The sequence below is a fragment of the Lygodium microphyllum genome, chromosome 19, assembly GCF_053477565.2.
Source record: "Lygodium microphyllum isolate KBCC chromosome 19, Lygodium_microphyllum_v1.1.10, whole genome shotgun sequence".
Classification (NCBI taxonomy): Eukaryota; Viridiplantae; Streptophyta; class Polypodiopsida; order Schizaeales; family Lygodiaceae; genus Lygodium; species Lygodium microphyllum.
The window spans coordinates 32702015-32717198 of record NC_141153.1 but is presented as its reverse complement, the minus strand read 5'-3'; the positions used below and the strand labels follow the sequence as shown (position 1 = coordinate 32717198).

The 15184-nt window shown below is 42.9% G+C and overlaps 1 protein-coding gene across 2 annotated transcripts in view; it reads left to right on the top strand.

Moving 5' to 3' along the window:
• LOC148019717 (uncharacterized) overlaps positions 1-12355 on the top strand; it is a 39098-nt gene extending 26743 nt beyond the window's left edge. Inside the window, exons 5-7 of one of the 2 annotated variants that reach the window (XM_087700822.1) lie at positions 11325-11436; positions 11525-11662; positions 12120-12355. In XM_087700822.1, coding sequence (XP_087556948.1) covers positions 11325-11436; positions 11525-11662; positions 12120-12163 — 294 coding nt within the window. In that variant the 3' untranslated portion in view covers positions 12164-12355. Of the gene's footprint in view, positions 1-11324; positions 11437-11524; positions 11663-11977; positions 12040-12119 lie in introns of those variants that run through there. The other variant, XM_087700821.1, reaches the window with a different exon arrangement.
• Positions 12356-15184: the final 2829 nt, after the last annotated feature.

Sequence of the window (15184 nt, the reverse complement as noted above, 5' to 3'; positions counted from 1 at the left end):
CAAAAGGTGCACGGCGGTTGCCCAGTGGCCTACCAAGACTACAGAGGCGATGGATATCTTACCAAGGGAGCCCAATTGAACACCCCAGAGAGGTCAAGGTATCGGACCAAGGGTGCCGTTGGCTGCCCAAGGGCCTACCAAGGCCTACAAAGGCGGATGGAATCAACAATGGACTTGTTTGTTTTGTTTTGTTTTTTTTTTTTTTTGGTTTTTTTGGTTTTTTTTTTTTGAAAAGTGTTTTGAAAATACATAAGTAATATAGGGGCAGCGGCCGATTAAGTGACAGATAGGAAAAGATAAAGAGAGTTTTAAACCCAAGTTATTCACAAAATGAGCAAGCCAATCCCTCGCACTGACGAGGATAAGTGCCTAAGGATGATAAAAGTGAGTGTATGTACCAATCATGTGTTGAATATGTGAGAGGCAAAAAAAACGGTGGGCTTAGCAAAACAAGCAAAGCAAGCAAGCAAGCAAGGGTAGGGAAACTGCCTTTAGGAGAACTGCGATGTGTTATGCTATGAATATGGTGGATCCTAGAGTCGACCACTTCAAAAGATCGAAAAGGGATAAATGCGCACAGATGCATGTTGACATGAACAGAATGCCAATGCATACGGTAATGCAAAGGGAGATGCAAGATGATATGCTCATGCAATATGCTATGCAATGGTGCCACTGGGATAATGCCCTCGCAGGGGAAGTGCTCACTTGTCCAAGTGCCCTTTTACAATCAGGTCATCTTGATAGTGTGGATGAAGTTACAAATGCCCATAATACAATACAAAAGAATAAGTGAATGTAATGTCTAGAAAATTGTAAGCATCATCACTGTCACGATCAAGAGTAGGAGCCGCCCCCTCTCAAACTGGAAGGGAAAGCAAGAGGGAAGCACCCTCTCCCCGTCAAGTTGAAGAAGTAGGGGAGGGTGTACCCAAGCCGATCTTGGGTAGCAGGTACTGAAGAACCGGCCGGTTGACCGCTTTGGTTAAGATATCTGCAAAATTATCTAATGAAGGCATAAACTCTAGGTGAATAGTGCCTAGCTCAACTTGCTCTCTGGAAAAGTGGAAGTGGATTTCCACATGCCGTGTTCGTGGTGTGATGATCGGATTGCCTGCAAGGGCAATGGCACTCTGGTTGTCGCAGTAGACAACTGTGGGAGAGTCACATGGAAAATGAAGCGCCGTTAGTAAACTCCTCAGATAGATGACCTCGGTGGTGCCATCAAAGAGAGCCCAGTACTCGATCTCGGCCGTGGAAGCCGCCATCGTCTCTTGCTTATGGCTGGACCAAGAAATGGGAGCCGTGCCCAAGGTAAAGAGGTAGCCGCCATGGGAATGCCGGGTGTCAGGATCTCCTGCCCAACCAGAATCAGTGTACCCTTGCAAACATAAACCAGAACCATATGTCAAGCCATAAGAAAAAGTACACCGCAAATAACGCAACATACGAAGACATGTAATCCAATGTGATATCCTAGGTGCTGTGAAATACTGACTGAGTATGCTAATTGAGTAAGCTAAATCTGGCCTAGTGTGAATTAACCAAAGAAGTTTTCCTACAACAAAATGATAGGTGTGTGCATCGAAGGGCTATCCTAGGGTATCCTTCGACAAGTGGACAGTAGGATCAATAGGTGTGGCCATTGGCCGTGTCTGATCCGAAGTGTACTGTTCCACAAGCTGAAGTGCGTACTTCTACTGTGATACAAAAATACATCCTCCAGAACGAACTACCTCCATCCCCAAAAAATAAGACAAAAAACCAAGGTCTGTCATTTTAAATGTAGCTTTAAGCTTAGCCTTAATTTCTACTATGGCAGCAGAATTTGAACCTGTGATGAGTAAGTCATCAACATATAGCAGGATATAGCTAACCCCCTTTGGAGTGGATCGAACATATAAGTTCGGGTCATAAGGGGTAGAATGGTATCCATGAGTCTGTAAGAACTCATCCATTCTATGGAACCAAGACCGCGGCGCTTGCTTCAGCCCATAAAGAGCTTTCTGCAAGCGGAATACCGTATCCCTAGGGTTCCCTAAGGGAAAGCCTGGTGGCTGCTCCACATAGACTTCCTCCTCCAAGTATCCGTTCAGGAAGGCACTCTTGACATCCATCTGATGTATCGGCCAGCCGTGGTGAGCGGCGAGCGCGAGTAGCAACCGAAAGGAAGTCAACTGTGCAGTGGGGGTAAAGGTCTCTTCATAATCAATGCCGTGCTTTTGTCAAAACCCTTGCACTACAAGGCGAGTCTTGTACTTGTCTAAAGTCCCATCGGCTTTTAGCTTTGTCCGAAAAATCCACTTTGTCCCGATGAATTTATTGTGGCTCGGACGATCCACCAATGTCCAAGTCTCATTTCGGTCAACACTCTCTAGCTCCCTTTCCATGGCCTCTCGCCATTGAGGGTGCTGAAGAGTCTCCTGCCAGATATTCGGCTCAGAATGCGCTATGTAATCAGCTATAAACAACGATGCAAATGATGCCTGAGGAGCAAGCCGGGCAGATCTTCTAGGTCCCTCCGGAGTGGAATCCGGTGGTAGGATCCCCGAATCCCGCATGGTCTGCTGGTAGCAGCGAGGTAACGGGTCTCGCAAAGGGGGCCTGGGAGGTGAAGAAACTGTGGAAATGTCAGGAGCGGGAAGTAGACCAGGCTCAATAGGCACGATCTCTGATGATGTGGAAGAAGGAAGCGGATTGGAATCCGGTGCAGAAGATTGCACAATATCCCTCTCGTCAAAGACGACATCCCGCCTAATGATCACCTTGTTTATTCGAGGATCAAACAAACAATAGGCTTTCGCTTCAGAGAAATATCCCACAAAAATAAGGAGATCAGCTTGGGGAGTAAGCTTTCCTATCTTGTCATCAGGTGTGTGTGTGTATGCACGACACCTAAAGACTCTGAAATGGAAAATAATAGGCCGAGAGCCAAAAAATGCCTCATACGGAGTCTTCTAAGGAAGAGCCGCAGTCGGGCACCGGTTGAGGATGTACACCGAAGTGTTAACAGCCTCGATCCAAAGCTTCAGGCGTGGAAGGCCCTCAACCAACTCGCAGCGTGACAACTCATAGAGTGAGTCATAACCAAGATGCCCTAAGTGAAAATGCCAAAGACGCTCATTGTGCGTAGGCTCTCGAGATGTGGCTAAGGCCTGGAAGCTATGGAACATGGAGCCTTCGGCGGTCGGCTTGGTCAGAAAGTGTGTCACGTGGTATAGGCCATTAGGCTGTGTCTCACTGCGAGCAATCGTTAAACTAGTCAGAGAGTCAAGGACCTCGACTATGGTTGTTGTAAAGAAAACTGCTCATCCCAATCGGCAAAGCTGCTGAACAGATAACAAGTTCACCCCAAGCTGAGGGACATGATATACATTGTCCAGCGAAGCTAGATCTGAACCCTCGTTAGTGGCAAAATTGATGCAACCTTGAGCCTGAATCTTGACCCAGGAGTTGTTTCCTACACGGACCGGCTGCAGGGGCTCGGGTACGGAAAATGTCCTCTATAGGAGTCATGTGATGTGTAGCTCCACTGTCCACAATCCAAACTGGAGCTTAAGTGCTCGACTGTGACGAGTGGGCCTCTGCAATAACCTCGTCAGGAGGCAACTCACAGATGTGGACGAGACTCGCATCTGATGTCTCTATGGAGACGATATGGGCCTCTGCAGATCAATCAGACAAGCCCTCTGGAGTTGAGAACGTTGTCGATTGAGATGACTGTGCGGTGGCAGTGTGAGTCTGACCTTTAAACTGCCCCTTGCCATCACCCTGCCTCCCCTACTGGGGGTTGCCTGATTGAGGGGCGGATGTCTGAGACTTAGGTTTTGGTGATGTGCCTCGTGCCTTTGATCGATACTCGTTGTCAAAATGGCTAGCCTTTTGACAATGTTGACAATACCTATTCTTTTTAGGTACATTCTGCCACCCAGGTTTGAGTTGTAACTGGGAGTTTCCTTGAGAATCCCCAGATTGATTTAGCTTTTGAGTTTGATTTTGATTTTGAGTGGAGGTTTGGTTTGGTTTGCCCTTCCCTTGTTGCCCTTTCTGAGAATGAGCAAGAAGAGCCCTCTCTGAAGAGGAATTCATATGAAACCGATCGAACAACCGTGCGTAACACAACAGCTGACACTCAAATTCATAGAATGTAGGCATGGTAGATTTTGAAACTATTCCTTCCACAAAATTGAAGTATTTCTTGGGGAGTTTATTTAGGAACAATGTGACCTGATCGTTAGAGGACTTGGGAGTCCCCGTAGTGGAGAATTCAGCAAGGAGACGGTGATACTCAGCCAACTTAACTTTCAAGTCATCCCGGTCAGTGATTTTGAAAAGCTGAAGCTCATGGTCAAGATTAATACAACGGGTCCTATCTCAAGCCACAAAGCGGTCAGTCAAGTGTGCCCATCGCTCTAACGCTAAGTCAAAATGCTGAAGCTGAGAATGAAACTCTGGCAATAAGCCCTGCATCAGCTTGACAATAGCGGAGGCATTCCTAGCTTTCTATGAGCGGATGACCTTGTATGGAATAAATGCGGGATCGGGTTGGGGTTCCAACCCCTGCACTAGATCCCATAGGTTCTGTGAATCAAGGACATGTCTCGTCAAATCCGACCAAGTAGTAAAGTTTGACCCGTTAAAACGAGTCTTGTCATTAAATGCATTCTTGGCAGAAGATGAGCTAGAACCATGAGGTGTCGGGTGGGTGGAGTAAGATAATGGTGGGAAAGATGGTGGAGGTGAGAGTGTCTGATAAGAGTAAGGAGGGGGAAGAGGTGGGTAGGCAGAAGTAGGTTGTGAGTGTCCAATGAGTGCCGACTGATGCGGAGGCACTGGAACATGAATGTGTCTATAAGGTGCCGGTGTAGGTGGAGGCACTGGGACACAGTAGCCTTGTCCAAAGTAAGGCTAGGACACAACATTATGACCAGAAGGTCCACTAGGCAATGCCATGGAGGCAAACTGTGGAGGCAACTGATCCACACTCGGGAGAGATTGAGTGGGATGCCCAGGCTGCAATGATCCTGAAAGTGTGTATGAGGTAGGTGAAACACCACCCGGCTGAGGGAAGGATGAGGTCCTAAAGGATGTGCCTATGTTTCCATAACCCCCCGGTGTGATGTGCGGTGCGACACGAGGTGTCTGAAATGGAAATGTAAATGGTGTAAATGGAAGTGGTGAAGCAGGGAAGAATGTGGTGGGATGGGTGGGTTTTGAAAGTGAGCTGTATGAGGTGCAGATTCTTTTTGTTCATTTTTATCATTTAAAGACTGAAAATGAAACTGTGAAGATGATGATACACCATGTAATGAAGTGAAAGGAATACCAAATTCAATCTGATTATGTGAAGTAGACAGAAAAGAAGGAAGGACAGAAGAAGAGTTACTTGGCTTTTTCTTATAATCCCCGCGACGTGTGTTAACATACAAGAATTGGTTCTCTAGAGGATCTTTTCCGTAGTCAACAAACTGGACTCTTTCTTCCACATGATCTCTATCAGTATATTGCAAAACAGAAGAGGTAAAAGAAGAAGGCACAAAAGACGAATCAAAAGTACCTTGCTTTGGAGAGGACGGAAGAGTCTGAAAAAATGGAACATACTCCGGATCTTGCTCTCCAAGAGGGGGCCCATCCCTGATGGAGGTCTCGACGGCCCTGCAACATCATTAGACTTACGCGCAACATCTGAATAGTGAAATCCATGCATACCTTCATTTAGAAGCTTTTCTTAAAGGGCAATCCTTCGATCGAGCTCCTCAATCTTTTTTTGTCGATAGGCTATGATCAGTTTATATTCCTCAGAGATCAGCTTGCCTATCTTTTCTTCCATGTACTCAGATGTTTCTCCCACTATGTCAGAACTTTGTGGAGCAAGCTGATCGGTCCACTCTCGCTTGGTTCTCGGCATAGGCTGATCTGGAGACTGAATCGGTGTTGATGTGTTCGAAGTCATTTGAACCTACTGCTGTTCTTGCTTCTTGCGAAGAGTTTTCAGATCAAAGGCCTAGGTTTCTTAGAGAGTACCAGGCTTTGATACCATGTAAAGAAAAAATATCCTAACACAGAAACATAAACAGAAACCGTATGACAAAGCACAGACTGATAAAAAGAACACAGTTAGGGTTAGGGTTAGAGTAACTCGGAGACAATGAACACAGTGTATAAATGAAATGATATGATGACTAATAATACGATGCTCATGCAGCAAACACACTATGCAGTGAATGAATACTGAACCTCGAACTCCTGTATCTCTAGGATCAGGGCAGGGGTAATGAGCTGGAGAGTGTGTCGTACTTCGAACGGATCCCGAATCGCAGCAAGGCAGTCTCCGGATGTCGAACACCAGCAAATGCAGCAGTGAAAAGCTGGATCTGATGCAGACAGCAGAGGAGAGAGAAAGACTAAAAACGGAGCCTACAGGAGAGAGAAAGACTGAAAACGCAGGCAGGACAGCTTGCAGGAGAGAGAAAGACTGCAGTGACTGCAGATAGGAGAGAGAAAACTGTCAGGGCAGCAGCTGGAGCCTGCAAACGCAGCAGTTTGCTGCCGTGGCAAGCTGTACGACAGCAGTGCAGATGAACAGCAGTCAGTCGCCAGACAGAAACAGTAGCAATCAGCGTGTGGAGGGCTGGAAACAGGTGCCAGACTGTAGGGAACAGTGATGGACAACAAGGGCTGAGATGTCCTCCCTGACCGGGGTGTGGGCAGCAAGTTGGTAACACCTGAAACCTGCAAAAACGAGATTGTGAAAGAGTGGAGGGCTGGCTGCCAATTTATAGAAAATTAGGGTTCTAGATCCTCTCCCACTTAACTTTCTCGATCCGCTCCCCGTTTTAGGGTTTTGGCTAAAATAAGCCTAAAATAAGCATGTTTTGGGGCTGTTTAAGTGGCTAAGTGCATTTCTTAGCACAACAGCTTCATCCTCATTGCCATCTTCAATCAATACATCACCATCCCAATAACTTGATGAAACATGGCATTGCAAGGCAATATCATCGTAGTCTTGTTCATAAAAGTGGAAGTTGGCCTCTTTCGTCTTCTCCATGCCATTTAGCATGTCATCTTGAAAACCATCTAATGGGCCTTGACACAGGGTCACTCTCATCATAGACTTCACCATCATAGGGGAACTTAGCTCTGTCGCCTTGTCCACCCCGTCCATTATATTCTCACCATCATATTTTTGATCATAGAAGTAGGAATTAGCATCACTTGCCTTGTCCTCTTCATAGTAGTTTGATTGCCAGCATTCATTTTCATGTTGGAGTGGTGGGCTTTCCATGTTGTAGTAATCTGACCATGGCGCATTCGCTTCATCATCCCGTTCTAGGCTTTCGCCCCACTCACTTGTATGTTGGTAGCTTTGTGCATCCCATTGTCCATCATCTATCATGTCTTCCCTTGGTCTCAATTCATGCTCTACCTAGTAAAGCTCCATGTCAACTTTGGGTTCACTGTCATCATTGGACTCACTTTGAGTACTTGTTTCACTCTTCTCACTTGAGTACTTCTTGGAATATCTTGAGTGGTATGGGGTTGGTCTTCCCCTTTCAACCTTGATTTTTCTTCTTTTTATGTAGCGCCTTTCTTTGTTGGCCAAGTAGGTTTCTATATTAACTTCAGAGTCAATGCCATCACTTGACTCACTTTCAGTATCTGACTCTGTCTCTGTCAATCACAGAGGAGCTAGACTTTGTGTCATCCACCTTGTTGTAACCCTTTCTTGCCTTATATTCTGCTTGGAGCATTGACATGAGCTGTTGCTTCATTCCATCATTTTCATCCTCTGAGTCACTTGACTCTTCGGGCTTGGGCTTAGTGCTTGCAAAGTTAGCACTTTTCTTGTTGAGGTGGCTCCTTGTGATATCGTCCCCTTCATTTTCTAGAAACTCCGCCTAATGATGGGATCTGTTCTCTTCCATATTTTGGCTTTTGGGGGCGTGCTTTCTTTCTCTAAGGAAGGCAACCAATCCACGCACATAATCAGGAGCTTGAGAGAGAGAGAGGATTGCCTCTCTGGTGCTGCACGAGCCTCCACTCTTTGTCTTTTGTTGGAGCCGGATGCGGATGTGGAAACCCATTACCAATGGTGGAGGCCTCTCCCTCATCGGTTGAAGGTACGCCCACATTTGATGCTTCCTCATTAGTAGACAAGGAGTTGGTAGTAGGTACCGATACACCACTTCTTCCTCCTCTAGTGGATCCCTCTCTTATCTTGGCAAGAATCTCATCCACGATGTTTTGAGGGATTTCCTTGCATGGAGCAACTTGCCCCCCTCGTTTTGAAAAGATGTTGGAGAAGCCGGGTCGCACATCTTGTATAGCGCTCCATGCCATACTTGCACATCCAATGGTGGGATTTGGATTTCTTTGTGTCCCTCTCCACATGGATGGCATGCAAATTGAAGGCCTCGTGCTTCTTAGGAGTCATGATGTTGATGTCAAATGGAGAGGCCCGAGGGAGATAGATAGATAGAGAGAGAGAGAGAGGGAGAGTGAGATGCTTGAGTCTCGACTCTTGAAAGTTGAAAGAGAGGAAGGGCTGGGATAAAGTTGAAAGAGCAAGAGTGAGAGAGAGGGGACGGGAGAGGCTTGAGCCTTGAGCCTTGACAGGGTGTGGGAAAGAGGAGAGAGTGAGAGACTATAGCTTCATGAATCACAAATCACCATTGAGATTCAAGATCCAAGAGAGGGAGATGAGAATGGCAAATGCTTGCTGAAGTGGTGTGGAAGAATGGAGGAGAGGAGCACCTTTTGTAGATGAGAGAAGGGTCAAACAGTCAAAGATGGGTCAAATAGTCAAATAGGACTGCCAGCTGGATAGAATCCAAGGGGGCTGGGGGAGGAGTGCATAGCTAGAAAAGGGGGTGGGTTGAAGTATCCAAGGCTTTCCACCCCCAAAGTGCCACATAGGATGACACAGACCCAAAAATGTGCAGGTGGGAATACGCAAGAACACGCAGGAATACGCCAGATGTGGTGGCCAGAAACAATCAATTTGACGATACGGATTTTTGTGGAAGCATACCATATCATATGGTACTGATCAGTACCATACGAATTCGTATGTTTCCTTACGAATTCTTGAATCGTATGGTATGATAAGTACTGGACGACGCATGGATGCAACAATGGTTGCACAATGAGAGAGGGTAGTTCATCCCATCCACTTTTTGAGGTGGGAAGAGAGGGAGGACAGAGACCTGCATAAGGGGTACCATAATAGCCAATTGTGGATTGCTAGCCACAGAAGAGGAACTAGGGATAGAATAATATGGTGGTGGTCAGGAAGGAACTTGGTCATAGTCTGTTTGTTGATCTACATCATGATCATCGGCATGATCTCAGTGGTTTGAATGATGATCCTCATGGTCATGGCTTTGTGGACATCGGTCTTCTCACACTCTTGGTTGTCACTACGACAGTCCTTGCAGTCCTGAACCACACGATTCCCCGAGTTGTACTGGTTTGCCATTTGTACACAAAGAAAATTTGCAAAAAAAAAAGAAAACATGTTGCTACGGACGAAGATGACTGGGAAGATGATCACCTCCGCCTGTCCGTCTATATATGTCAGCAATATTTGGTGTGCAACAGTGGCGAATGGCGAATTTCTGAGGCCAGAGTGTCAAAACAAGACTGCTGCTGATGACATCAGCCTGAAATAGAGGTCTGCTTGGCTGCTTTACATGCAGCAGGTAGAGAGGGGCTGGCTGCAAAACATGGAGTAGAGGCTGCTGCAGAGGAAAACGCATCCTCAACCAGCTGTCCCAGCAGGAAACATAGCACTTGAAGACCCTGCAGACGCAGCTGTATGAGCCAGATTTGATGTTGCCCAGCAGTGGATAGTGGTCACCCGGCTGACAACAGTGGTCTGCTGTAAGCGCAGCTGTATGAAGGGCCGGCAGCTTTAAATGCAGCTGTCTGGCATAAGAAACAGGCCATCCTGCACAATCAAACAAGAAAACATAGTTTTAGCAGCTCTGATGATGATGCCCAGCTGGCTGATGTGCGGACAGATGCTCCTCTTTTGTTGACTCCCATTCTTAGATTGAGGGTCATAGATAGGAGATGACCGTACATGACACACATGATTGCTAACAATATTAATAGGGTCATGATGCCATATGGGTTGATAAAATGGCGAGATTCATACCCACCAAGTCCATAGTAAAAAGCTATGAGTTGGCTTAGTTTTTTGTGGATACAATTTGTAGGATTTGTTTGAGGAGATTGTCAGTGATTGTGACTTCAAGCTCATAGGTTTTTCGCAAATGGCCTTCCAAAAGTTAGAGACCAAGTTGTTGTGCATGTTGTTCTCGCTATCATCTAGAGACCCAATGGACAAACACATTAATTAGGCTATGAAGGAGGCTGTAGGGTGGTGCATGAAATAGGATTTTCTGGGTGGCGTGTTCCAAATTGGTGGACATGATGTGTCTCCTCCCCAAGAGGGACGTGCACTCCTAATAGGGATGGGAAAAGGGAGGACTATGGGCCTGTTGGTGCTTTCACGTGGGACACATTGTGTTTTCAATGTTGAAAATGTTACTTGTACACTGTCTTGAATTGTGAGAATAGTCATCAGCGACTGTCAATTACATTTGAACACTGTGATCCCCATTCCTCCTTACCTGTCTCCATTGCTTGTCCCATGTTTTCATGGTTCCTATGTCTCTCTTGTCTAGAGGTTTCCTTTTGACTAGTGTCTCTACATGCATATACATACATCAAGATGTATTAGACAATTTCCTGCATATGAATCTCATTTTTGAGCTTTGAAGGAAGCCACCTTCTTACTTGCTTTTTGTAGTGGAGGATAGGGACTGCAACTACGAGGATGATTAAGTGTGTCTAAATCGATAAATATTTGGCATGCTATCATTGTTAAGTTACAATTGAAGAGATGCACTTTAATATGCAAGCAAAAAAATGCAGTAAGTGCAAGAGTTATGGCTCTCATACTGCATTCTTTTGGGAACTAATTACCCTGGTCCCTTCCACAGTTAAGTCTTGAGGCAGCTGTTGCTCAGCAGAAAAAGACCTTTTGGTTTATGCATCAAAGTGTTATGTCCTTTATTAATGTCTTAAGTCGCAGGATTAAGCAATTGTAACAGACATTTTTCTACCCTATCCAGGATTTAGAAGCTTGTCTTGTTGTGTAATGTTTTCAAATTCCTTTGAGCTCTGTGACTCAATCCTTGGTGCTTGTAACCTTTTTATAATCAGTGAAATGTATTTACAATTAAGTAGGAGAAAGAAAGATTTATGCTGAGCAATTAAAGACAGTTTCTGAAAGGTATTTATGCTTCAAATTGCAGGAAGAACTAGGAAACAAAATTGATGTTGTGGAAGCATTGACTATGAAACTGCTTCAACGATTCAACTTTAGTCTTCGCTTGATGAAATCAAGTGTAATGGATCTGGAGGATGGTAAAGACAAACTGCATTGAAACCTTTCAATAGCAAAATAAAAATAGAGATGGAGACTCACCCTGTCGTGATGCTTGTGTATTTTTAGTGCATGCCATCAAGGTGGATCTAGGGGAGATGAAAGGAAGGTTAAGGGAAGTGCTTGAGAATTACAACACATTACAGAAGAGGATACATACAGAGGGGCCAGAGTTCCTTAAAGGTGCTGCCAAGCCATTTGTAATAGGCGATTTTCTAAAGAAAACTAATGCTTTGTAATTACATTCACGATTAACCTATATATAAAATTGATGCCTCAAGCTTGCAAGATCTGATAGCAGAATTGTTGCTATTTACTAGATATGTTCTAAAATGATGCTCAGTAAGTGTTGAGTTCAGTGCTTTCTCATAACTACATTTTAGAGTTTTGGTTTGATTGTTACATAAAATACATTTTTTGTAAGAGTCATGGGTTTTGTCCGCCAAAATGAGAACAAAGTCCAGAACAAGGCAATAAAACTAGCCATGTAATTGCAAGAAGACATGAAATTCTGTATGGCAGGATGGAACTCATGCTGTAGTACATCGAAGTGTACAGATAGGTTTTGACACCAGTTGATTTGGAACAAATAATTGTATACTAAATTTAGAATGGACTGCATTTTGGAAGAATGGAAAAACTTAAGTGTGTGCAGTCACTGCAGCCAAGAGTGTTAGCAACAAGGGAATGGTGGCTACGAGGCACTGAAGTGTAAAAGACAGAGTGATAAATTTGGGAATAATGGTTGGAACCCAGCGTTTTTGATCTTGGGTACTGCTCATTGGTAAGCATAACTTCTGCATGGACAAGATTGGACCGCTGGGACAAAACCTGTCTGGATGGGTTTGTAACCATGGTTTTGTTCTTGAATATTACCTTACTATTCCTTTCTGAGTCAATCAAGAAGAGTAGTTTCATCTTTGTTTTTGAGGTTGCGTGTTGAAGTAGCACCAAGGGGAACAGGATATGAATGGGACCATCATGTTTATCTCATGTTGAGAATGAGCGTATGCAATGTCTCTGTTAGACATCAAGATTATAAAGTTTAATATTCGACTTAGCTATACTCCCATCTATGTTCACGAGTAGATTTTTAATATGACATGTCTTCCCTCACTATTGAAGTTTGAATGCTTTTTCTCAGGATTAAGGGTCTACTATAGGTCACCCAACCTAGTCAATGTCTGTTATTGCACGCATCTTGGTTAAATTGTGTGGGTTGCATTACTATAGTTGATAGCAAGCTTTAGTGGATGAATTATTGAATGTTACTATGGCTCATTTTGCTCCAAGAAAAGTGATTGAAGTGGATGTGGATTTCTTTCTTAGAGCTATTTGATTATACATTGTAACATTAAATTATACACACACATTCTAGCTTATATATTGTTATTAAGTAAAATAAGAGGATTACATCTAGACGGTGCATATTGATCTATTTCGTGAAGTAAGGGTGCCCCTTTTTGGGGCAAAGCATAGCAATTGTCCAACTAACAAATCTGTGGTAAAATTTGCATTGGTAGTGATGATGAGATACTCATATTACCTAGTATCACAAGCTCTGTTTTGGACCAAACTAGATTTTGCAATATTGCCGGATTGAATGCCCCATATCTCCATCTTGTATTATAACATTGTGTTTGCTAGTTAATGCATAATCATCCTTAGTAACTTCTTAATATTGAATAAGAACATTACCTGATTTGACCCAATTCATCTACACAAGAAGGTTGATATTACTTAGCATTACTCCATTCCCAAACTCATTATTATTAGTTCTTTAGGACACATACAACAATATTTATTGAAGCTAGTTGAGCTAATTGTAAACCATGGTTTATTTGAGATATAACAACATTAGCAACTAAGACGTTCACTTTCTTTACATAGCATCCTAACAGGTAAGTTGAAGCTAACCATAAAAAAGTCTACTGATGTGATCTACATATGCATTGGGGATGCATTAATAATACATAATCTTCTAGATAAGAGGGGCTTAAATTCAAGGAGAACATATATACAAAACCCCTTAAATTAAAAGGGAAATTTCCACATTAGGGTTATTACCTCAACCAACCAATCACATAGTTTCACTATTAGTTTCATTCATCTAGATTATTCTCACATAGTGTTATGAATGACTGAGCAAAACAAGAACAACCATGGGCTATAAGTTATTGCCATCCTATACTACTACCTGACTAACTTAAAACCAAAATTGATGCCTTTTCCTATCGGTTGATTTTGTCCAATTTTGTATTAGTCCGAGCTCAAAATTTGATCATGACTTGACTATGGAAATATATCAAATCATATCCCACTATCCGAGGCACGCATGTAAATGGTCAAACAAAATCACAAACAAGTACCGTTCTATAAGATTAGCTTGAAGACAAAATTTATCAATCGTTCATACCTACTATTTAGATGCAACAATGTCCATAGCTTCAAAGTTGCCAAACATTCATAACCAAATAACTCTATTAGATCCAAAATCACCAAGCCATTATCAAGACAATAGCACCAACATATCAAATGTTTCACCATAGCAACCATTTTATCTCACATTCATAGGCAATATATCAAACATACATTTTTGACCACTACATATAAAAATTTTAACAAAAAAATTTAGTGTCTTTCCTTAACTAACAATTCAGACTAGCATTGTATGGTAGCCAAAGCTCAGTAATTCAATGTAACTAGCAATATCCTAGCTACCCTAGGCACATAGATGAGTGGGGAAAATCACAAACAAGTACCATTTTGCATTATTAGCTTAAGCTATCATTTAGTAAAACAATAGTATTCGTAGCTACCAATGTCAATGGCATCAAAATAGATTACATGTGCCACCATAACATCCACTCATGATCTACTGATCTATCTTCAACAAACTATTCCTATGAGATCTTTGTTGCACAATAAGATAATAACACATGTAAAGTATGTTTTAGGAAATAAGGGTTTCACTTCCTATGGGGACTTGTTTTTAGAAATCACAGTGATGTAAATTTTTTCTTATGATTCGACAAAGGGAAATTTTCATTTAGAGGTATATTTTGTCATTCAATCCTACCAACTTGTGGTGTGGTTTAACATCATACAACAATAAGAATATCATGATATTGATTTTGGAACACATAGGCTCCATTTTTGGTGAAGCTTGGATATGTTTTATCACTATGATTGATTGTTGAGCCTCCTCCTTTGGTTGCTTACCAAGCTTTCATTGTGATGGCATGCTTGCGATCTTGAATTAACCTTCTTTGTTATTCCAATGAAAGCTAGCACACATTTTTTGATTGACATAGGCCTCATTGATCTTGTAGAAGAGAAAGTCATTAAATCCTTGGCCAATGCTAAGTCTGTTGATGCTAAACAAACAAAAGTTTTATCACTTGCATTTACTTCATTCATTCTACTATTACAACCTAGTTAAGCTAGATGCCATAGATAGATTACACCATAAACTTTGGGACTTTCAAGCGATTGACCATGAGAGTCCCTTTACTATCCAATCCACTTATCGATCTTTCTAGAAGCCGTTGGTTAGGATTTCTCATTTATATTTAAGAAAAAGAACATCTAACAATAAGTTTCTTATAGATCACCAACTTAATAAACTCTTTAACTTTGATCATAGTATATGGTCTAATGATGCCCTCATTGCTTAATAAAGAGAATCAATTAGTTCCATTACAAGTATGTTAGCCTAAAATGTGGAGG